At 44.7% G+C, this 22,937-nt stretch overlaps 1 protein-coding gene across 1 annotated transcript; it reads right to left on the bottom strand.

The window, feature by feature from the left end:
• Window positions 1-7,659: 7,659 nt before the first annotated feature.
• Window positions 7,660-16,943, bottom strand: LOC142034072 (3 beta-hydroxysteroid dehydrogenase/Delta 5-->4-isomerase-like). Its single transcript, XM_075034781.1, has 3 exons — window positions 16,790-16,943; window positions 11,126-11,290; window positions 7,660-8,474 (listed from the first exon to the last, which is right to left on the bottom strand). The coding sequence occupies exons 1-3, from the start codon at window positions 16,941-16,943 to the stop codon at window positions 7,660-7,662; spliced, it is 1,134 nt and encodes a 377-aa protein (XP_074890882.1).
• Window positions 16,944-22,937: the final 5,994 nt, after the last annotated feature.

The raw sequence follows: 22,937 nt of genomic DNA, 5'->3' as shown, positions 1-22,937 counted from the left end.
TGTTAGATGGTAAAGACTCTTTTGGACTGAAAGAACTCAATGAAGAAATGCCTCTCTACACCTTTTTTGGAAGCTCTCTGTGAAGCTGCACCATTATGTGCTTGAAGCTGATGCAGTGAGACTGAGCACAGATATTCTGGACCTCTAAGGCCATCGAGCGCTGCTTGCACAGCTCCATGGATACACCTTTCTTACCAGCCTTAAAATACCACTAGCAACGACTACGAGTTTGCACCAAGCTACACCAACAGGAAGCAATGGGAACATAACGGTCCCCCTGGAAAAGAGGTCAGCTCTTCTAGTTAGCACCAGCAGGTGTACGAATTAATGACTAAATGGGCTGCTGAACAAATTTCGTGGAAGCCTGTGCGCCATTGGGCTGTCCTGGGGTTCTTCAAGCAGAAGTGCTAAAAAGGCTTTGGCAGTAAAAACAAGACCCTCAAAATGCAGAATAAAGTGATCTGAAATATTTGTAATATCTGCAAGATCTTCCAGAATAATATTATATATTAATATCAAAAGCAAAAATTGCTTTGCCCTTATGCATTTTGTTTTCTTTTCACTTTCTAGACTGGCATTTCACATCTTAAGGCAGCAACAAAAGTCTGTCTTTGCCTCAATGGTCTTCTACAATGCATGTTAAGCATTTTGATGGAAGATACTATGTAGTGTAAGTGCTTTTGCAGGGCAGTGCTTAATTTTCAGCCCTCATTCTCTACAGACCTCTTTCCTACCCATTCCTATGACTCTGCAGTTGTGAGAGGAGAGATGCATTCACTGATGCCAGGTGTACTTGGAGAAAGCAGGTTTGTAGACACACTTTTGGTGCCAAAAGAGCTCTCTGCATTTTTTTATATAGGAGATGAACTTGACAAGAAGACAAGCCTAACCCCACAAACTCCCCCGTTCAAACCAGTCTGTTAACTGAGCACCTCACTGTTGGGAACTTCTGGGTATTTGACAACAAACCCCCTACCTGCCTAATCAACACTCACAAAAGTGAGTGGCACCTGTTATAGGACCAAGGTGGAGATTTAATATATCTTCTTTATTTTGGGTTACTCGTCTTTTCCCTTTCTTAGATTTGTCCTCAACTACTTAATATTCCATGCTTGCTGCTAGCACTTGAAGAGGCACATTTTATTTAAGAAATGTGAGAATTTTTGTTATGTGAATGGTGAACTTCCAGAAATGACAAACATTGGTATGAGAAAGAAATCCATGGCACAGCCACATATGAATTCCAGTTATCCAGTGGTTTTTGAACTTAGATGGAGACGCAGATGGAGAGATTTAAAGAGGGAGAAGAGCATTACATGGGACTACAGGGGTCGTGACAAGAACTGCTCAGATGAGGATGTTTTTTGAAATGCATCCTACTGTACTCCCACTTTCCAAATTAGCTTCACAACAGCTGTGATCTATTATATCTAGACGTATAACTGACAGATTTTTCAGGTTAAGAGACTACTGTTATTCTGGTTTCCTATGTAGCAGAGGCTATACATAATGTTTCATATTGTGATTCTGCACCAAGCTTATGAATTGAGCCAAAGCTTTCTTCTTTAAAAAAAAGGCAGTTTTGAGTTAAAGATCATAATTGAGAAAGTTAACATTTATCTTGTGATTTTTATCATTTAGTCTGTATTAATTCATTTAATGTCCTAGTGTAAAATGACAACTTGTAAAGCAAACTTCAGCCAATAACAAATCAAAACTTTTATCATTATTTGAAATCTGCAAGGCACTCAAAATACCCATGTCATGTTTGTCTGACAATATGGATTCTTCATAAAAACATGCTCACTGGCATTTACTATCCAACTCCATTGACTGTAGCCTATATTAACAATAGCAGTGCCAGTACTGACATGAGAGCCACTTCTTCTTCTGTTCCTCTGGAGCTTCTTCAGTATTCCTAAATTTATTAAAAACTTACAAGCTTAGAGTTCCAGCTCCATTTTAGCAAGCAAAAATCTGTTCCTCCCTAGCGACTGTCCTGGTTTCAGCTGGGATAGAGTTAACTGTCTTCGTAGTAGCTGGTTGTAGTGCTATGTTTTGAGTTCAGTATGTGAAGAATGTTGATAACACTGATGTTTTCAGTTGTTGCTCAGTAGTGTTTAGACTATAGTCAAGGATTTTTCAGCTTCTCATGCCCAGCCAGGGCACCTGACCCAAACTGGCCAACAGTGTATTCCATACCATGTGACGTCCCATCTAGTTTAGGAACTGGGAAGGGGGGGGGCAGGGATTCGCCGCTCGGGGACTGGCTGGGTGTCGGTCGGCGGGTGGTGAGCAATTGCCCTGCGCATCATTTGTACATTTCAATCCTTTTATTACTACTGTTGTCATTTTATTAGTGTTATCATTATCATTATTAGTTTCTTCTTTTCTGTTCTATTAAACCGTTCTTATCTCAACCCAGGAGTTTTACTTCTTTTCCTGATTTTCTCCCCCATCCCACTGGATGAGGGGGGAGTGAGTGAGCGGCTGCGTGGTGCTTAGTTGCTGGCTGGGGTTAAACCACGACAGCAACAAAATATTTAACAGCAAAAGGTGGTCTTTAAACTTAGCTTTTATACCTGCTGGAACCAGAAGTAATTCATTTGTCTGTAGCATGTAAGTATCACTGAAATATCTTTGCTACTTCCCCCTTTCTGCAGGCCTGAAGGGTAAATAGACACCTTCAGAGCAAAGCAGCCTGAACATTTGTTTCTTTTCCAGTGTGTATACTTAAGTAAAATTCTTCTTACTGACTGTGACCCTGTTGACAGTGGAGTTTCATTGATAACCAATAGTTTGCTTTACTGATTGCCAAGAAGCTAATTAAATTAGATAAATGGTAGTGGTTAGCTAACTTCTTAAAAAATAACAAGGCTCTTACTGATTGAGTACATTTTGTAGCCACTTTGCTAACCTGCCAAGCCTAAGAGTATATAAACAAGTTACTGCAAATTAGGCTAAGTGTAAGCTTGCAGCAAATCAACTGCTTTGCAGTAAGTGTGCCTGATCTCCTTGATATTCCTTGAAATATCTTAATTGGCTTGTGTTTGTTAGGGGGTAACAACACGCACAGGCTCGCTTGGTGACTGCCAAGCAGGAGGGTAACACATTCAGGTATCCATTCCTGTGGGCTTTCAGGACTTTTTATTGCAGACACTCCACTATTCTGGGCAAATACCTGAAGCAGATGCAAGCCTGAGGGTGCTTGGGGAGGACAGTTGCCTGCGTCCATCTCTCCTCCTCACCTTCTTGCTCGCTCTCCCCGCGCCCTGGCACCAAGAAACGCAAACAAAGAATGAGAGGTGTAAAAATCCCCACCACGCTGCAAAAATATGACTAAAAATAAATAACCTAAGCCTTATTTTTTCCCTCCTTTTCTGCTGTTGGGCAGGTTTCACATGAGCAGACGCTCCAGGGAGTGGGACACAGCTCCACAGGGCAAGGGGCTGCGAGAAGCTTGGCACAGGGGTGGTGTCCTTCTGCAAATTTAAGGATCTTTACTAAACTAGGGTTTAGTAAAGGGTCACAGTCTCTAAGTCATTTCCCTTAACTTGCTTTCTTGCTGAGCATTCATGTTGACTTCTCTTTCATTAAGATGATGAGGCCAGTAGTGGGAATGGTGATGATCCCCTGGCAGATGATCCCAAGAACGTGAAATAATATGAGACATTACTGGAGGCATTTGAAGATAATGCTTTCCAGAGAGGGCCAGCATGTGTCAGAAATGCACCCAAGGGACCACCTTGGGGAGAGACAGGATGATGGCATTCATCTAGAAAAGGCCCTTGAGGGCCTCCACGGCATCCTTCTCCACCCAGGAGATGCTATAGGAGACAATCACTCTGGATACAGTGATGGTGAGGAAATCATCAGCCAGACATCAAACCTTCAGGAGCGTAAGGCATCCCAGACAGAGAAACCCCACAAATGTCCCAAATGTAACAAGGGCTTCGGTTGGTTCTCTGATTTAATTAAACACCAGAGATCCCACCCAGGTGAGAAGCCCTTCATATGCAGTGAGTGTGGGGAAAACTTCAGGGTGAGCTCCCACTTTATTTCCCACAGAAGAATGCACACAGGAGAAAGGCCCTACCCTTGTCTTGAATGTAGGAAAAGCTTCAGCTGAAAACGTCACCTTAGAAATCACCAGAGAGCCCACACTGGCGAGAGACCTTTCAAATACATGCAATGTGGAAAAGGCTTCAGTGATTTCTCAACACTCGCCCAGCACCAGCAAACCCACATGGGTGAGGAGCCCTGTGTGTGTTCCCATGTGTGAAGTGCTCACGCCAACAGACACCAGCAAGTCCACACCGGAGAAAAACCCTTTATGTGTGCTGAGTGTGGGAGGTGCTTCCAAAACAAGAAATGCCTCAGCACTGTAAACGTCACCTGAAACAGACAGCAGGACAGTGTTTCCCTTGGGTCTGTGAGCATTGCTGCCTTGCCTTTTAAAAAAAAAAAATAAAATTCAGTTATAAATTCTATGGTGTGACTGAAGGAAGAAACTACCAAGGGGAGGAGGAGGACTCTGTCACAGAACAAGTAGGTTACCAATGAGGTAGGAGGGGGATGGCACGGTAGGGAAAGAAATGGGAATAAGCTTCCCGTCAGCAGGAATGGCTTGTCATGGGGATTGAAGGAAGGCATGTGGTAGCAAGAAAGAGGGAGGAACTTCAGCAAAGAAGGAATTTGGTGCTTGGAAATCGGACTGTTGGGAGCATGGCCCTTGGAGAGATGGAAAGATCCCACTGTCTTACTGAGAAGGCAAATATGACAAAGTAGGCTCCGGCAATGGAAGCCCACATTTGGGAAATGAGTCACTTTTAGTGAACTGTGGAAGAAAAGTTGTCCTTTATTCTCTCTTGGCAGCATCTGTAGATATTTTAGGAGCTCTGTTAAACCTGGTCAAAGATGTCCCAGTTTTCTGGTACATGTTGTAATATTCCAGCTCTTTGATGTGTTAAGTGCCTTCCCCTATTAAATAGCAGCTCTGCTTCTGTTGTTCTCTGCCTTCCTTTCCTGCTCTATTTCCATGTGCCTGGATCGTCCTTTCTACTCCTACTTCAGTGTCAGAGCAGCCATGGCTGCACCCATCATTTTGGTCTCACCAAACATTAGGATCTATCACTAGCCTAGAAAAATAATGGATGTTACTGTGTTAAACACCTTCTTTTTGCTTTTCTAAGCAGGATTTGTTAACTGCCTTCAGCTGTATTTTGTCTTACGCATCCTGAGAGCCTTATTCAACCCGGGAGGCAACTGAGATAACCGCATATATGTAAATATATGGAGCTGATCTGTAGCTTTACTAGCAGCACTGAGAGAGATGTGAATTTTACGTACTTGGGAGCCTTTTGGAGGCTAATGGCCTGCTCCAAGCCTTCTGCCTAGGAACAGAGTGAAAGCGGGCAACTGGAAGGGAGCAGAGCATGAATGGTGGTGACTGGAGGGCCACAGATTGCACATGGAGGGGCCCAGAGGGGAGTGGAAATGGAAACAGAAATGGTGGGAAGCGGAGGGGAACAGAGATGTACAGAGGGGAATGGAAAGGAACCATCTGGTGAGAAAAAAGCCAACAATGCAGGAGACTGGAGGGGAAAAGAACGTGAGTGGTGAGGCTCAAGGGGAGAAGGCATGAACAGAGGGGCTGTAGCTAAACAGATTTGCACCAGAGAGGTCTAGACAGAATGAGAACATGAAGGGAGGGGGAAAGTACAAATGGAGGGGACGGGAGAGGAAGAGATGTCCATCAGAGGAATCTGGAAGGGATAAGAATGGGAATAGTGGGGAGCGGATGGAAACAGAAGACAAATCATCATTTAGTGATGGGAGGGGAATAGAGCACAAACAAAGGTGGCTTTTTCTCATTTACCTCAACTTTAGCAATGCTCTCAGCATAGTCTCCACCAGCATTCTTGGATGTGGGTGGACATTGTGTTAAATAATACCTTTTGGCTCTTTTTAAACTTCAGTGCACGTCAGTTTGCTTGGTGCAGATTCTACCCAGAATTTTACAATTCCAAACTTCATTTTCAAGTCCCTTATTCTTTAAGGTTGCTGCAAACCTCCTCACTCTCTGTAAGTCTCTAGAGGTGTTATCAGTGTACAGTGTAGCTGGGGATGGGTCTCCTTCAGCATGGGATAGATCTGTGTGCTCACTAATAAAGGAGGAACTCTGATGGAGGTGTTAAAAGTACTGCTTGCTCAGTGGAGAAAGGTGGAGATGTTGACATGGTTATCTGTGAAGCGATGGCATTCAAATTACATCCGTAGCACTAGTTTGCTGACTGTTTACAAAGCCTTCAGTGGGAGCCTGGAAAACTTATTTCTGTGTCCCCAGAATATGACTGGAAGTGCTGATGGCTGGTATTCTACCGCTTCAGATCTTACATACTTAACCTAAGATGTTACTAAAGAAAATGGTAATACTTGCACTGGGACTATATAATGTCTAGGGCACTGAATAATTAAACTCAGCACAGACTTTAAGCTGCCAGCATCTCTGGAAATGTGATTTATTTACATTAGTACTGAGTCAGGTAAAATGTTTCTGTTCACATCATCCTGAACAGAACACCACAGATATTCCCATCTTTTAGAGCTGTTTTCAGTGAGCTGCATGTTTAAGAAGCAAACACTGGATCGCATGTATTTGTTCAGACAAGCGCTACATTTTTGGCCCGAAAGTCAAGTTACACATTCTGCAGAAACTCACATGGCCGTCAGAAAAGCCAGGGACAGCACATATGCATCTATCAGCTAAAGTTAGCCTTTCTTCCCAGCTGAAACCTGGAAATAGCATGATTTTTTTCAGCACTCTTTATTTTTCCTCAGTGTTCACAAATGTCTTGACTCTGCAAGGGAAACTCTTCAGTGACCAAGGCTGTCCTGCAATATTTTTCTCCGTTTCATCTTGTTGAAGCTGTTGTTCTGCTGGGCAGCCATCAGATTTATTGCAAAATTTCTGACTAGGAAAATGAGAATGGATGAGGAAGTCTTCACCTGAGCAAATCTCCCCCTTCTCTGCTTCCACAAACCGTCCAAAGTAAAACTATGTTGCACTTACATTGTGCTTTTGGCTTCATAATGCTTACAGTGCCCAAATTTGCTCTCAAGTTTGACTGTCAGGTGAATGGCACAGGAAACTGGGCAATGCTCTGAAAAAGTGAGCAAGATCTGTAACAGCTTTTGCAATCAGGTGGCTTCTACCTGCTGTGTGTTTGGTAAGGCTGGCAAGAGCTGAGTAGGGTATGGCTGAGTAGTATACATTTATAAATTGTAATCATAGTTCTAGGACAAACTGTGCTTTACAAAAGCCTTAAAGGTGGTGTGGAGTGAAAAGCAAGGCTGATGATGTGTTCACACTGTGGACTGTGGGGAGTCTTACTAAAATAATGTCTTTGTGCTGCCCAAGATGTAGAAGTGGATGTGGACTATGCAGTAAGTTACCCTGATCAGCCTGTACTCAACAAAAAAATTAATATTTCACTTTTATTTATTCTGGGTTGGGGCAGGGAGGCTGGGGGGGATGAGGGGGCTGTTACACAAAGTCTTCATTTAAATGCTTTGTGGTTGTCTGCTGCTGCTGTTCACCCAGCTCTCCTCTGGCTCAAGGCCCTACTTGTTTAGCCAGGTCACAGCTCCTCTTAAGACTTAGGCAGCCTTGCTTTTCAAGTACTCCCTTCTCTGTGGGACCATGGAGGCAATCCACTGAGCAGTGCACTGCTTGGCCTCTTCCCACGTGTAGCGAGGCACGTAGCCAAAATCCTTCTGTGCTTTTCTATAAGAGAAGGTGAATGGGGTGTTCAATAGAGTGACCAGGTGACGGTTGGTGGAGGGGATGTATCTGACAAAGGGCCGGAGCAAGAAGCTCACGATCTCCAGCAGCAGCGAGAAGTAATACAACATTGTCAGAGGCATGGGGAGCCGGGGCTCGATTCCAAACCCCAGGTCCCTGGTCAGCTCGTAATTTAGATCTGCATAGCTCATATGAGGAGTGTCATCTGAGATGTAGTAGAACTGCCCCCTGATGTGCTTGGCTTTCTGCGGGACTTGCAGGGCTTTGGCTGCCTGCACATGTGCCCAGGCGATGTTCCCCACGTACACGGGGTTCACGAAAGCCTCCTTCCTGGAGAAGCGCAGGTAGATATTTTTGTTCAACAGACACTTATCCAGATGACCTTGAAGAAACGGGCAACCTTCTCCAAAAATGTACATGGATCTCAGGGCGCAGGTCATCAGCGTGCTACCATCGTTTAGCACCTGGCCATCTGCTTTCAGCACAGAATCCTCTGCCAGTCTCTTACTCTGGGCGTAAGGAGATTTTGATATACTCTCATAAGCTGTATCTTCATCACCATTGAAAATTGGGTCACCTTTGCAGTTTGGGCCTGTCACTTCTATGGTACTGGTATATATGAAGTGCTGGACATTACAACGGACACATGCCTCCAGCAGTAGCTGAGTACCTTCAAAAGAGACACATGCAAGTCAGTCCAGAGCTCCCCAAGCAGGAAAAAGTGGGCTTTTTAGATCAGAAACAGCATCTCTGGCCTGAGCTTGGCCAGATCTCCCCTCTCTGCAGCTGGAAGAATCATGAACTGGGCAGCATCTTCAGTGAAACTGAACCTGCTCTGAATCTGTATTTAAGCGGTATCAGTGCACCTGCTGGAGTTAAACAAGGATGAACACTTGGTCTTAATTGCATGTCATGGGGGGGGGGGGTTTATGCCAAGGGTCAAATTTTGCTCTTGCTTAGATTAGCATGAATACTGATTACAGATTCAGGGGCTTGTGCCCGTTGGTTGGATTGATGTGGCTTAAGGCAGAGAACCTTCAGAAGCTGCCCCTCTCATTAGGTACAATCCATCCTGTATGCTGAAGCCCCTGTTTTCCAGGCTCAAGGTGCTCTTGGATGGTTTGCTAAGCAGGGACAGAATTAATGTGGGACCTGAAGGTTTGCTCCAAAATCAGCTTCACCCAGTGGAAGTCTATTCACTATTCAATTGGCTTCAGAGGAGGGTTTGAAGAGAAACCTCTTATGTCAGAACAACGCACAATACCATGTAGTCAAAGATCATAAAGTGCAGCGAGCAAAGTGATGTTTGTGTATGTACGCCTCCTCCTTTTTCTGCATATTCTGTCTTTTACTTGCAGTAATACAGGATTTCCTACTTTTAAAATCCTATCATAATGCTTTCATTGAGGGGAGCAGAGGTAAGCTGGCAAGTTCAAGGTCTTTCAAATAGCCAGGAGGGTTAAGCTAGGCAAGCACATTCAAGGGGGAAATAAATACTTTCATCTTGCAAGTCTGTGAAGTACATAGCAGTGTCTTGGCTGGTCAGAAAGCCAAAAGAGCATCAGAATGTAAATGGAGGGAAATAAGGAAGAGGACTGCAGTGTTTACTGACTAACCTTAGGGTCAGTTTGCTCTAGGAGCAGGACTGGCATGTGCTTTCATTCTACCAAATGTTATCAGCTAACCATCACGGGCCCAGTAGGCTTATTTCACCCACAGGCAGACTCTGATGGGGGGGATCTGAAGGATTTATGAAAGCCTAGATACTTTGTGCTTAAGTCTAAACCTGCCAAAAGGAACGATGGGACAGATGTAAACAAACTCTCTAGCTCTGACTCCACCTCTTTTCTTTCTGCTTTCTGCTTTTGGGACATTTTAGTATTTGTCTGGGGTATTTTTGTTGGGTTGGGTTTTTTCCCCCATGGGTTTAGGCAACATGTTCTGCCGTGAAAAACAGATTGTAGCAGCAGTATGGTCATAAAGAGAGAGCTTTACAAATCCTATTTCTGAACTACCATCCCTGTATATTTATTTTTCATACTACCCAATGCACAGGTTTACAGGAACTTGCCTTCCTGCTCTTCCCTCCTGGCAGGGACCTAAGAAGCTGCCCGCTGGGCTCTAATTTGTGGTCACTGACAATTTGTGGCTTTGAGTGAGCAGAAATGAAAGGGTCTGGAAGCTGAATGTACAGGCAATGAGCCAGGCTAAAACAACCAAAATGTCATCCTGCTGTTTTTAAGGTGCGTGTAAGAGACAACTCGACTACAAAGAATGCTCTGGTGAGTAGCCAATATTTGTAACAGTGGTGCCAGTGGAAGTATGTTCCTTATTTTTCCATGAAGAAGCCCTGTACCTGTGGCAGAGGGGAACAAAGAACCAGGAAAACTACTAATGTAAATAAGACCGTCTTCCCCAAATCTTCACCAAGGAGCTGAGGCAACACAGCCAGGGAGGTCAGCGTGCATGCAGGTTAGGCACTACCAGTTCTCTGGAAGGCATAGGGTTTGGGGATCAGAGGGAGGGGGATAAAGTTGGTCTTTTAGTACGTATATTTCAATTTCTTGGCAGCTGATGCCACACCGGCCATTCCTAAGTCAAAAACTTCCCCCTTCATCTGATCTTTTCACGAAGAACAGGGGCTCCTTAGTAGAAGGGGAGATCCCATCACAGAGTGAGAAGTCACTCAAACACCTCTCTCCCACAGCCTTGAGTTCATTGGGGGATTTTTGATGATAAGCTGAAGGTGGGAGAGCAGCTGCTCCTGTGAACTGCATTCATGCACACACAGACATAATGGCAAATGGGAGGAAAAGGAAAAAAGGAGGAAGAAAAAGAATAGGAAGCAGAGCGCCACAGGGTCTGGGATGTTTGCTATAATTGCACTGAAAGCCTGCAGTGTTTGTAAAAATTGAATACTACACAGGCAGGGATGCTGTATGGGGAGGGAGAATAAGAACCGATTTCTCAGATGCGCACAGGGATTTCAAAGGTGAATTGCTTCCAGACAGGTCCACTGAGCACAGCATTATGGCTATCCCCACTGAAGGCAGAGCCTGTGCAGATCTCAGGATGGGCATATGTGAGTGCTGACAAGCGTGAATGATCCTGCAGTGCCCTGCAGTGGAAGACCAGTGCACACTGGGTGTGGAAAGGGCCAGCGCTGCACATATGCTTTGCACTCACAGGTGTGGCTGTGCAAGATGCAGAATGACCCAGTTAATCTGGCTGAAAAATACAGGTCAGGTGCTCCCTCTCCTGAGCAGATGATGATGGGGACATAGTAGACATGGGTTTGAGAAAGGTGCTTCACCCGCTCACCTGTTACATTGACTTCCCAGAGCAGCTGCTTCTCTATGAGGCCCAAGGTGTCAATGATGGAAGCCGTGTGGATGACGACGGAGACCCCCTGACAGGCACGGTGCAGGAATGTCACATCTCGGATGTCCCCTTCCAGGATTTTCACCGCCGTCTTACCCTGGAACGCTGCAAGGGCAGCAGAAAACAAAGCAAAAGACCTTAGAGGCATCCTAAGAAGAGCACGGAAAGGAGCGGTGAAGGGCCCTGTGGAAGCTGATGCTGCACCTGGGAGGTGCTGACTGCCCAGGCAGCGGAGCGATATTTTAAGGCTGGGAAAACAGAAGGTATTTTGCAATGGCTATATTGTCAAGTGCTAATTACAGTGCTATAGAAGTCTATGTAGCACTACCTACTGTATTTTTGGAGCCAATATTCAACATGGTTTTTTTTTGTTTTTTTTTTAAAGAGAAATCTTTCTCACTGCTAGCAAGGACTTGAAGCTTCCTTCACGTGTGACTATTTTGAAGTTCACAGGAGGAGTAGTAGCTTTAGCTATGCATGTTCTGGTGACTGGCTATTTATAAAAGTATTAACCCAAGTATACCAAACAGCCAGGGATTGCATGGTCCTGTCTTCAAGGTGATGAATGATCTCTCGCCACGCACATGTGTGCACAGAGCTGTGTTCACACCTATCTTCTGCCCCTTGACCTTGCCCATATTGCAGCTCTTCTAATACATACAGTTCTGACACATCTTTTTTATGTACCTCAGCCAGGATTGCTGTGCCTTTTCTAACTGCAGCTCTGGCTCCATTTCAGCATCTGTGCTGTGGGGTCATTTCTAGCATGCACATCTTTCTGGTCCAAATTTGAACCCTCAAGGCTGCTCTCCTGAGCTACCTCAGCCCTGACTTGCTTTAACTCCTGGTTTTTAAGCCCTCTCCCTCCCCAGCAGCTAATGTGTGTGACCTTGATGCAGTCTTCGGTCTCGGAGCCATCCTTCCCTTAAGTTTTGCTGGGCAGAAGCATCCTTCATACAGCCCAGAATCACACTAACAAAATTGAGCCAGCGCAGGATGATCGCCTGGAGAAATGTATAGTCCGAGGCGATGCTGCTCTCCTTGGAAGCCTGCTGGCCTGGCTGCAGCTCTGCCATGGGAGAGGAGAGGACTTTCTCAGCGTGACTTACAGCTTTTCAGGAGGTGGAGGCATGTCCTCTCATGAGCCTCTGCTGTGGTTGCACTAGAGGGCTCCCCAGGCACAGCTACCGGGAAGGGACTCTGCACAGCCAGAGCGCTGGTCTTCTTCCAGCGCAATCAACTGTCCATTTTAGATAAGAGAAGAACCTGATTAATTTATACAGCTTTTAGACTCAGCCTGACTGAAAGCTCGTGTATCCTAGTGCTTTGTGACCAGCTCCAAAGCAGGCAGTATTTCATCCCTTGTCTTTAATGGGGAAACACTAAGAGAGACAGCTGCTGGGATCTGGAACTGAGTGTGAGTGTCTTTTAAAATGAGTTTTATCTCATTAACTCTGTAGCACGCTAGAATGTAATCCTGTATTAATTTAACAATTATTCTGATGCAACAGGCTTGAGGATCTTTTTTTCATCACAGTCAGTTGGTCTAAGATGTGAAATTTGTGAAACATTTACAAAACAGTTACTAAATCTAGAGTTACTGCCCTCCCAGCACTGCCACATGCTCTCTTATGCTCTTTTATTTTACAGAGTGCATTCATTTCCTAGGGCTCCGTTTCCAGAAGGTTTACACTGACCTCTACTTGTATGGATGCAAAAGTGTCAGACTATGGGGCTAGGCTTTTTGTTAAGCACCTGGCAGTTAGATTTGCTCTAATAAACATTAGTCTTTGTACAGCGCTTAGGTTGATGTTATCCATGAGTAAGGCTTTGTGGGCTTGCAGTAATCCAAAGGACCGAAATACGTGGTTTTCACAATGTAAATTCTAACATGTGGCCCCTTCAGAGTGATGCCTGGGCAGGAATTAGGAAAACGGAAAGTTTTTACACGTGAAAATCAAAGCTTTCAGGAAAAATACAAACGAAACCTGTCCATTTCAAAGCTGATCACAGGGATAGTTGGTATCAGTCACTAGAAAGCTGCTGTCTAGCTGCTTTGCGCCTTGTTTGGGCTTGCAATTTAAATTGTGTGTGTGATATGAGGCAGGAAAGCTGCTCCTCCATTCCACTTTACCCAGCAGAAGTTGCTGTGCTAAATACAATATGGGCCTTGTCCACTTTACCAGCATCAGCTAGATGTCAGGAATCAGCAGATTGATCTTGTTTTGCTCTGGGAGAAGAGGAAAACTACAGGTGAGCTTGGAAGTAGAAAGAGGAAAGAATAAAGGACTGACAGACAGCGGTTTCAGTCTGAGATGGACAGGAGAGAGAACGCTGATTTCCATCTGCACAAACCATTGCCCAGGGATCAAAAAAGCACATGTGTGTCAGGTGGAAGGGGGAGGAAAAGAATAAATTCAACTCAGCTCTCCATTTTCTGTGTACAGTGATTATGAGAAAGTACCTACCCATTGGGAAAGCTTCTTCTACTTCACCACTGGTTTCTGTGTCCTCTGAGCTGTAAGCAATGCTCCCTGCTTGCTATGGGGTAGTTTTTGCTTGGAAATGCAATGACTACTCAATAAAATTCAGTGTGCTGTTGTGAGCAGTGTCTGACTCAGCAATCCACTCAGACTACTTGCCCTAAACTGTCTTTTCTATGTATTATTTAAACTTCAAGCAAACAGCAATGTCTGTGGGACTTCTAGCTTGAATTTCTTAGTGCTCTTTTATAGACGTCCTAACAGCTGTGGGGTGGGTGGTGGGGAAAGGCAATCCTCATGAGAGGTTAACCGGATGGTTCATTAAAATGGTCTACTTTGTGTATTCATAGGAGAAAATGAAAAATTGCAACTTATTTTCATTTTTAAAGGGTAGAGCAATTTATTGGCTTCTTTGGCCCAAGGAAGCTAAAATGTTTATTCTGTTCCCATTTCAGCTACTGGGATGTTCTGTTGCTACTCTGCCTTTCTGTTTTGAATGCAGTGATAAAGGCAAATGAATGTCTGCAAAGTTGTGCAAAAAGCTAGGAGGAAGTTTCCCAGAGCAGGAACTTCCCCCAGCAAAAGTCCTGGAAAAAAAACAACATTCCTTCTCCCTCTACGTTCCTTCTACTTTGAAGCAGTACTGGGTTAGCAGTACAAAAACACTCAAGGCTCAAGCATTGCACAATCTATAAATGTCTGTCTCTGAAAAATGACATGAAATGAGGGCTCAGGGAGAAAGGGGAGGGATGTACAGAGAGATGAGGCAAGGGGGAATCAATGCTTTGAAATAGTGAGAAATCCTCTTGAGAACAACCTAGGAGTTTCCAACTTTTCCAGAAGTGCCAGTGCTATAGTGAACAAAACCAGAATTGCATAAGTGGAAGCACAGGAAAGGCAGAAAGATAAATTTGAAGTGGAGATGGGAGGTAGGAAACCCAAGGCACCAAACTACTATGTTCAACGTGACGTTCATTCTCAACCACACAGTGTAACTGGGTGGACTCCAGCTCACAGCACTTGATATCGATTGGATCATCCCGGACTCCCCAGGGCTGCGGAAGACCGCAAAAGCCACTGTTTTACGCAGACTGAGTGCGATGGTCAAGGTCTCAGCAGTAAAGATTTTTGGACAAAAGAGGAGTGTCCTTGAGTGTCTCCTGGCACAAAGAGCTGTAACTTACACATACTCCTGTGTCTCACTACCCGCAGCTCTGACTCTGCAAAGATATTGCAAGTAAAAAGTGCTCAAGGGCTTAGTGAGAAAGAAACCCACTCAGCTCTGCTCCTGGCTATTCAAGAAATCCAAACAACATATGCTGGCAAGTAAAAGTCCCTGGAGTAAAAATAACACAGGTCAGAGGACTCCACCCCACAGTTTTTGCATCAGCCCTGCATTTGGAATAGGAGTCACTGTGCTAGAGAAGGGCTTGAAAGGGAATGGCAGCAAAATACTTCAGGTAGTCCTGAGCACAGACACTGGCAGGACACTTGAAGAGATGTAGATACAGAGGTTGGTACAGGTAGAGGGACTGTCAGTCAAAGTGCAGGGCCTAAGGCAGTTCAAACACATCTGAAATGCCAGCCTGTTGTTCCTACTACTTGTCTGGGGGGGGGAAATGGCTCTGATGATAACTGATTTTTCCCTTCCTCCTGCACTGGTCTGATAGGCAGCAGGAATGCTGCAAGAATATGAGAGGGAGTGTCTGGGCTGTCTTCAGTGGAGGAAGGAGAGAGGGTAAGGAAAGAGGTCCTAGAGCTTTCCTGTTAACAAAAAAGGAGCAGCGAAACCTTTGCTGCACCCCAGCCAAGGTTGTACACACACAAACCCTCATTTTCACTCCCCAGGAAGCTCCATGATCCCCACAAAGCTCTCCTGGCCTGAAGCAGCGCAGGTGCTTCTGTTGCTGCCCTGCTGCCTCAGCGTTAAACCACACGCGCTCCTGCTGCCGCAGCTGCAGGTTTTGTCACTGCGGGAACCGCCTGGCAATCAGAGCTGCTGCAAGGCTCACGGGCGTCTAGCAAATCCTCAGTGAAATGCTGAATGACATTTAATGAGGAGTTGTATAAAACCATCCTAAAGGCTTGTGCAATTTGCACCGGGTTTATGGTGGACTGTTACTACACTTTGATGACACTTAAATGCTTTATAGAAAGAAATATAGAAAGATTGTGGCTCTTTAGCAAATCGTATGGGGATATTCCATAAAGATTCCCATATAGTTCCCTGTATAGAGGAAGAGTAGCCTTGAGGTTAAGATGTGATGGAGGAAAGCATTGCCAAGTAAATGTGATGTAAGGACTTAAGAAGTTGATTGAATTTAGGTTCCTACACGCCTCTTTATAGATATGCTCAGGATCCCAGGAAATGGGACTTTTAAAATATAATACTCTGAGCTGCTTTCCCTGCCACAGACTGCTTCTGACGCTGGGCATATTGCTCATTTGTGCTGTCTCCAGTCCATTCAAGAAGCCAGAGTTCTGACCTGCCCTTTGCAAATGGACCCTGTCTCTTCTGTGCTTAGCACAAAAGGATTCTGCTCTCCAGGCGACTGCGATAATGTTAATAATAACAACAGATTTTTAAGATACCTCATCACAACTCTCAGCCAGATGATCACTATTAACCAAACTAATCACGGGTTGAAGAAAACCATTAGCATTTACACCCACAACTTTTCCACTGCCTTCTAGTCTAGCACATCAGAGCCCAGGACAGTATGCTCTGGGTTACGCTGACGCCCCCCTTCGCCCCCCCAGTATAGCAACGCAAGTTTTCCTTCCCCGCAAGCAGAAGCGTGAGATTTTTGCACTAATTTTTGCTCTATGTGTTTTGATGTAATAGAAGTCGGGTTGAAGGCAGCCTCTTTACTGCATGACCAGTACATAGGTCTCTTCCAATCTAGAGAAGCCTTGGGGTCTGGCAAAGAAAAATCTTGCTTTTACGTTTTACATCTGATTTATTTGCTGGAGGGAGAGGGAAGGATAAAGCAAGACTTCCTTGAAATAAAACCTCTATCTGCAAAGCTGGTTTGGATGAGAGGTAAAGGCTTCCAAGCTGTCCATACAAGACAACAGCACATACACCCACAACAGATAGTCCTCACGAGATGGTACTTACTTCCAAATCTCCCAAGTGCTTCATTGCTAAAGGCTTTGTCTAGCAGTCGGATCTCAGCCAGCGCCTCCTCTTCTTCCAACAGCAAGCAGACAATCCTCTGACCAAGAAATCCTCCTGCTCCTGTCACCAGGCAGCTTACTCCAGCCAGGGACATTGCTCTGGATTGCTCCTCGGTGCCGAACTGGCTGTTTCTTGAGCTTAGAGCGGCCGGTTCACCTCCTGCCTGAGGAAATGAACACATGACATCAACCTCGGTGGTCTTTACAAATCAAAGGGTGTTACCAGAAGGAGAGACTACTGGAAAAGAAACTCTAACCCCTACATTAAACAACAATTTTTAAAGCATGTCTTACTTTTGCTAGCTATTCCTATTCAGAAGTAGCCTACGCATTTTTCCATGCAAAGAAAAAAACTCTTTACAAACAATTACAAACTAAGTAATTAACAAATCTGAAAATGCTCTAAATCAAAGCCAAACAAACCCCACAAAAGTCTGCCTCAATCCTTGGTTCCACCTCTCTAGCACTCAAAAGACTGTGGGGGAGATTTGCCTGTATTTATATACCACAGGGCATGACCTCGGTCATTTTGCTTCCCCTCCCTCTTGCATGCCTCCTTTGCTGCAAAAACGAACATGGTGCTTCTACCCCCCCCACGAGGAAGGCTCTGGATGCGGCGAGGTCTGAGCCTAGATGTGGTCCTGCGTGCCTAAATCCTCGGAGGGCAAACCCTCATGCTGATAACTCTCCGTAGCTGCGCTTGCTTGTGTAATATGGTGTTAATATGAAGGTAGAGAGCATTAAAATTAAATGTACATAGCAGGAGTTGCTGTTTATAATGGTTTGAGAAGTGGCTTCTACTGCTGTAGTTTTATTGGATACTGTGCTCCCCCATTATAGCATGGGTTTCTCACTCTTTCTAACCTCTGGGATTTTGTATTTGTTCAGTATACTCGAGGCACTGGAAGTAATGAAATTGTCTAAGGTACCACTGAAGTTAAATTAAAGCTGCGGTAGAAAAAGATTCACCTCTGAAATGCCTGGTGTGAGATTACCTAGTTAAAATAAGGCTGCGGCTGGCTGTTTGTGCCTTTGCGGTGAACTATGTCATTACTTTTTACATCTCCAGAATACAGGGAAAATGCCCAAGTGCTTCTCCCTAAGGTTTTACTCCAGTTCTAGCAAAATTCTTTTCTAGTGTGAGACTGGGGCAGGGCTTAGGCATTAGCCTGAAGCTCCTAATACCTGCGCTGCCTTCCTGGGTTTTCGTGTATGGTCAGGACATGCTGGCTGGAGCTTTATTTTCTGTCTCCTTCTCTCTCACAGCGATAGGCAGACATCCCTACTGAAGCAGAATGATAAATAGGCAGCTGCCTTAAGCGAGAATGAAGCTACAAAGCAGCCCAGCAACACACTAATTAGGCTGAAATCACTGGAAAGGGGATCACTGATTTCAGGCACAGCTGGAATGGATGTCTAAAAACGCTTTGCTTGCATTCGTGCAACTAAGTCCTAAACTCCCTTTTTTTATTCTGTCATGAATTTTGCTCCCTCATTAAAGAGAGCCCTGGAGACAAGCTATAGAAGCAGCACCCCCACATTGTTACTTTTTTAGAGCAAAACTGGGCCTCCAAGTGACAGGAGGAAAGCGAAACCATTTCTGTTGGAGGAGAAAAGTTTCTAGCTAACACATGACAAAGTTTTGGCAACTGTTTCAATCACAGCGTCCTTGAAAATCTTCCCTTACCCCAACAAAGAGTTAAAAAAATTGTTATCAGTGCTTCTTTCCTTGGCTTCTCTCAGGCAGGACCTTGACATTGTCTGTTCTTATCAGAAGCTGCTGCAAATTAATTTTGTGCAGTGCATGCATTTTGCAAGGAAAAATAACTGACCAAGGCCTGCCGCTGCAACTGGTGTTCTCTGAAACAGTGCTTCCTTTTTGCTGTTAGAAAGGAAATAAAATGCCTTAAAGTGGCATTATAAAACCAGACAACACCACATAGCCTCTTAGGATAGAAAACAGTCTCCTACACCAAGCTCGCCTGTTAGAATGACCAAGAAGTTCAGTGTTAGCGCTTTATATGAGAATATGAGTGCTGCATAGGGGATTGCAGGGAGATTTGTTGCTGCTGTGCTTTTGTCCTCTTAGGTACTACTGGGCCAAATTTTTGGCTTAGTTTGAGGGGATTTTATACATTGCTACATAGCAGCCATCATTTGAACTGCCGCTTGTGGATGTCAGAGATCAGCCAGCAGCAGTTTGCTCAATTCAAGCACAGACCTGCTGGTGCTTTCGGCAGTCTCACCTAGAGGTATTTTCACCTTCTGTTTCTTTTGGAAACTGCTGTGTGGGGTTGCTGGGTGGCAAAACAGCTCCTCTGTGCTGCAAACAAGACTGGCTCGGGTGCTCCCTGAAGGACTCGGAGGCAGATGCTGGAATGGGCTGTAGACCCAAGAACAGTGTCAATGAGCAATGAGGCCAGAGCCCACCAGATCCCGACCACCAGGAACAACTTGAAGAAATTCAGAGCTATTGCATAGGTCTGGAGCAGCCTAAAACATAATTCAGCATTATCTAAAAAGTTTACCAACTCTGCATTCTGTGTCAAAGCATAGTCATTTTTTAACTATATGTTGTCTTCTTCTCCTTGACTTTATCGTAAACCAAGGCCTTCACAATCTGATATTTTGCTGTAGAATGGGCTGCATGCCTAAGAGTATCATTTTGGAAAATCAGAGCTTGTAAATTTTTGCTTGTGTTGGAGAATTGCTCTACATGGACTAAGTGGATATCTTAGTGTACGTGCAATCCACTATGTCCCATCACAACCATGTCCCTAATCTGCTGGTCCAGGAACAGTGTTGATCCTCCGGCTTTACTGGTGCTTACCATGACAAAGATACTGTGGGGCAATGGCTGGCTGGTGTAAGGAAAATGCATTTTTCTTAGCCTTGTCACAGGAGCAAAAGGGATTGAGGGTGTGTAGTGGAGATGAGAAGACAGTAAGAGGAAAATAGTGAAGGGAAAATTCCCAGCAGCATTGAGAACAAACTATCATGGTACTGGAATGGATCAATGCAGTAACAATGCAAAGCATGGAAGTTTTAGACAGGATAAAAAAGCTATCATCTGGCAAAATCAGGCAAAAGAAGCTATCCGGGAGTAAGAAGAGAAGAACAGACTTTTTTGTCCAGAAAAGAAGTCTGATTTAGGAAAGTGGTTTCTGGAGCCTGCCCTGTTGCCCAGGCTGCTGAGAACTGAAGCAGAGAAAAGCAAAGGCATGCTCATGTAACTGCACCTCTTGCTGTCTAAACATAGAGTAATTGTGACCAAAAAATCCACAAAACATCCATGTGCTTCTCATGTGAAAAAATTAGTATGTTTCTTACCATCATATGCCTGTAAGCTCAAAATGCCTAGATGCTGGCAGCTCTGCGAAAGAGGGTGTACTTTGAGATGTAGATTTACTCAAGGAAAGCTTCTGCCCTTCAGGGTGGGAGGCACTGTGCCCTCCGGCAAAGGTTTTCCTCTCTCTTCTGATTACACATTGACAAGAGGCAACAAGACTTAGATAATTAACTTTTAGACAGCTGTCCTGAATCAAACTCTGAATAAACACAAATTCTCATAGTGGGGAACAGTTTTAGGACACTTTAATCAAGGTATGAAGATAACCACCTGAAGAGGCCTCAATGTTTCTATGTATTCAAACCTGACAAAGAAAATATCTCCTATTTCAGTAGTACCAAAATTCTTCTGGTAGAAAGGAGAAAGTGATTGTAAACTTTTCCTACACGATCTTCAAGATCAGAAAGACTTACTTGTAGTATTCTTTGCTGTATTAGAGAGCACATGAGGCAGGCAATTAACTAGAAACAAATATTTAGTCTCATTTTCCCTTTAGTTTTAGGTAGAACTGTGTTTCCTCAACCAAAATCGATGAGTGAATTATATATTTAAAGGCCATAGAAATTTGCACCATATGCCAAAGGAAAATGTTTATATTTGGATCCATTTTGTAGATAAACTATTCTTGTAAATAGACTGATTCTCTGTCCCTGCTACATCCTCCAGGGATGTTGGGAGGCAGCAGGGTTTGATTAGTCCTTAACCCACATGTTTACAATCTCTTTGGACACAGTTTTTTTTTGAAAGATTTGACCTTGCTTGAATTTGTATCAGAGATATTCACAACAGTCAAATACAGAAAGCAGGACAGAGTGTAGACAAGGGCGGGCATGAGACTTTGGTATGCATTGGCACAGGCTTAATCCAGATAGTAGAAAACTTCCAAAGTCTTGGAAAATTTGTAGGATGGGCTTGTTCAATAGACTCTCAGCCTGGTCGAACCCTGTGATCTCTTCTTTTAAGCTTACTCACCAAATAAATAGCTTGCTTTCTTCCTCAGAAAAATGCTTTCTGCAGCCTCTTTCACAGAGATATAGGTGCTGCCTCTGCTGCTCCATGGTAGTCGATCATGACAACACACTGGTACAGCAGGGTACAGAACTGATGTGCGGCTCTTATTTTATGATTCAGTGATGTCCCCCAACAATTTAGATTGAAAGGAGCCTCTGGCAGTCTCTGACCCAACCTCTTCTCAAAGCAGCATCACATTAGATGAGGCTGCTCTAGGACCTTGCCCAGTCTCCATCTCTAAAGATGGAAATTTCACGAACCCTCTGTTGCAGCACCTGACCACCCTCAGGGGGAATTTTTTCCCACTAATTTCTAACCGGAATTTTCCTCATTGCAACTTGTGCCGGTTGTCTTTCACCCTTTTACTGCACACATCCAAGAAGTTGGGCTGCATCTCCTCTGTCCCCTCCAACTGAGTAGTAAAAGATAGTGAGGTGATTCCCTCCCCCCAACCTTTAGCCTTCTCAGGACTGAGCACACCCAGCTGTCTTCAGTCTCCTCTTGTACATCCTTGAAGTCTATCAAAGTGTGCAATGTGGTATTATTCCTTGGTCTTATCTGCCGGGCTGTCAGTCTGCCAGCAAGGTTTATTATTACTGGAACAGAGAGGAAGGCCTCCTGTGAAGGCCTCTGGAATATCGCTGCAGACACTGTTATCTCTGCGAGAAATTCAGGTCTACACAGAATGACAGGGCTAGTTTCTCTCTTCTGCCTCCTTAAGGCCAATTTAAAGTAGGGCTTATGCAGAAGGTCGCTTCTTGATAGCGTGGCTCCTCCTGCGCGTGCCATGGAAGTGGGCACCAGGGCATCTGCTAGCTGCAAAGCTGGCTGCGACAAGAGGTCCGCACCACTGCGAGCTGGCTCTTTGCCCCGGCAGTGGTATTCTGCGGCGGGCAATGGCTTGCCCTTGAAATCTCAGCTGAAGAGCGGCTTTATCATTTGCCCCCAGGCTGCACGTGGCTGGTTCTGTAGTGGTTCCCCTTTGGTACTGATCCCTGTGGTACGATATTCACACAAACCTGACCGGCAAAATCTTCCCTTCCCCTTATTGCCGGGGGGCATGCAGAACCATCCAAGCATACAGGCATTGCCTCAGTTTTGGAATACATGCTGATCTGAAAGGGCAGAAGGGGCTAGGAGGATATTCTATATCATTGTATAGTTTGAAAAATCAGACAGAAAAATTGTATGGCTCTAAAGGGCCAAGAGCAAGAGACAGGATTGGAGAACAAGGTGTTTCAGCTCTGTGATGCTGCTCATTCCAAATGCCCGCAGTCTGGGACCCCTACTGACCTTCATTTCAGTTGCAAGTGCTCTGTGCCTCTTCAAATCTGGCTCCGGATGTACTCCACTAGACATCCAGATCACAGGAGTTGCTAATTGATTTGCAAATTAGTGGCCTCTGCAAACATTTCTGGTTAAAGATGTTTATGCTATCTTACACAACAAACCTACAGAACAGCTTGATCAAAGCCTGCTATCTGTCTGGCTACCTTTAGCAGGGTTCACATGTCCTTCAGCTCCACCTGCCCTCCTATCCTCCATCCCCCAACTTCAGTGCCATGGGAAAAACAGAGAAGGTGATCACAAAATATACCATTGTGCTTATTTTCATGATGTGGCATTGCTTTTCTTTCAAAACAGAATTTAGTCTCATGGTACTCAACAATGGTGTGAATGAAGCCACCACAAGTCAGCTCAGCAGTGCAGACAATTTCCATCACAGTTT

This window comes from Buteo buteo, chromosome 8, assembly GCF_964188355.1.
Source record: "Buteo buteo chromosome 8, bButBut1.hap1.1, whole genome shotgun sequence".
Classification (NCBI taxonomy): Eukaryota; Metazoa; Chordata; class Aves; order Accipitriformes; family Accipitridae; genus Buteo; species Buteo buteo.
This window is presented reverse-complemented; position numbering and strand designations above follow the sequence as displayed.

Coding starts and splice junctions, on each gene's coding strand:
- LOC142034072 (XM_075034781.1), bottom strand. CDS start 16,943: ATGTCCCTGGCTGGAGTAAGCTGCCTGGTGACAGGAGCAGGAGGATTT. Junction 11,291..16,789: donor AGCACTTGGGAGATTTGGAA/GTAAGTACCATC, acceptor CTGCCCTTGCAG/CGTTCCAGGGTAAGACGGCG. Junction 8,475..11,125: donor CTGGGAAGTCAATGTAACAG/GTGAGCGGGTGA, acceptor TCTCTTTTGAAG/GTACTCAGCTACTGCTGGAG.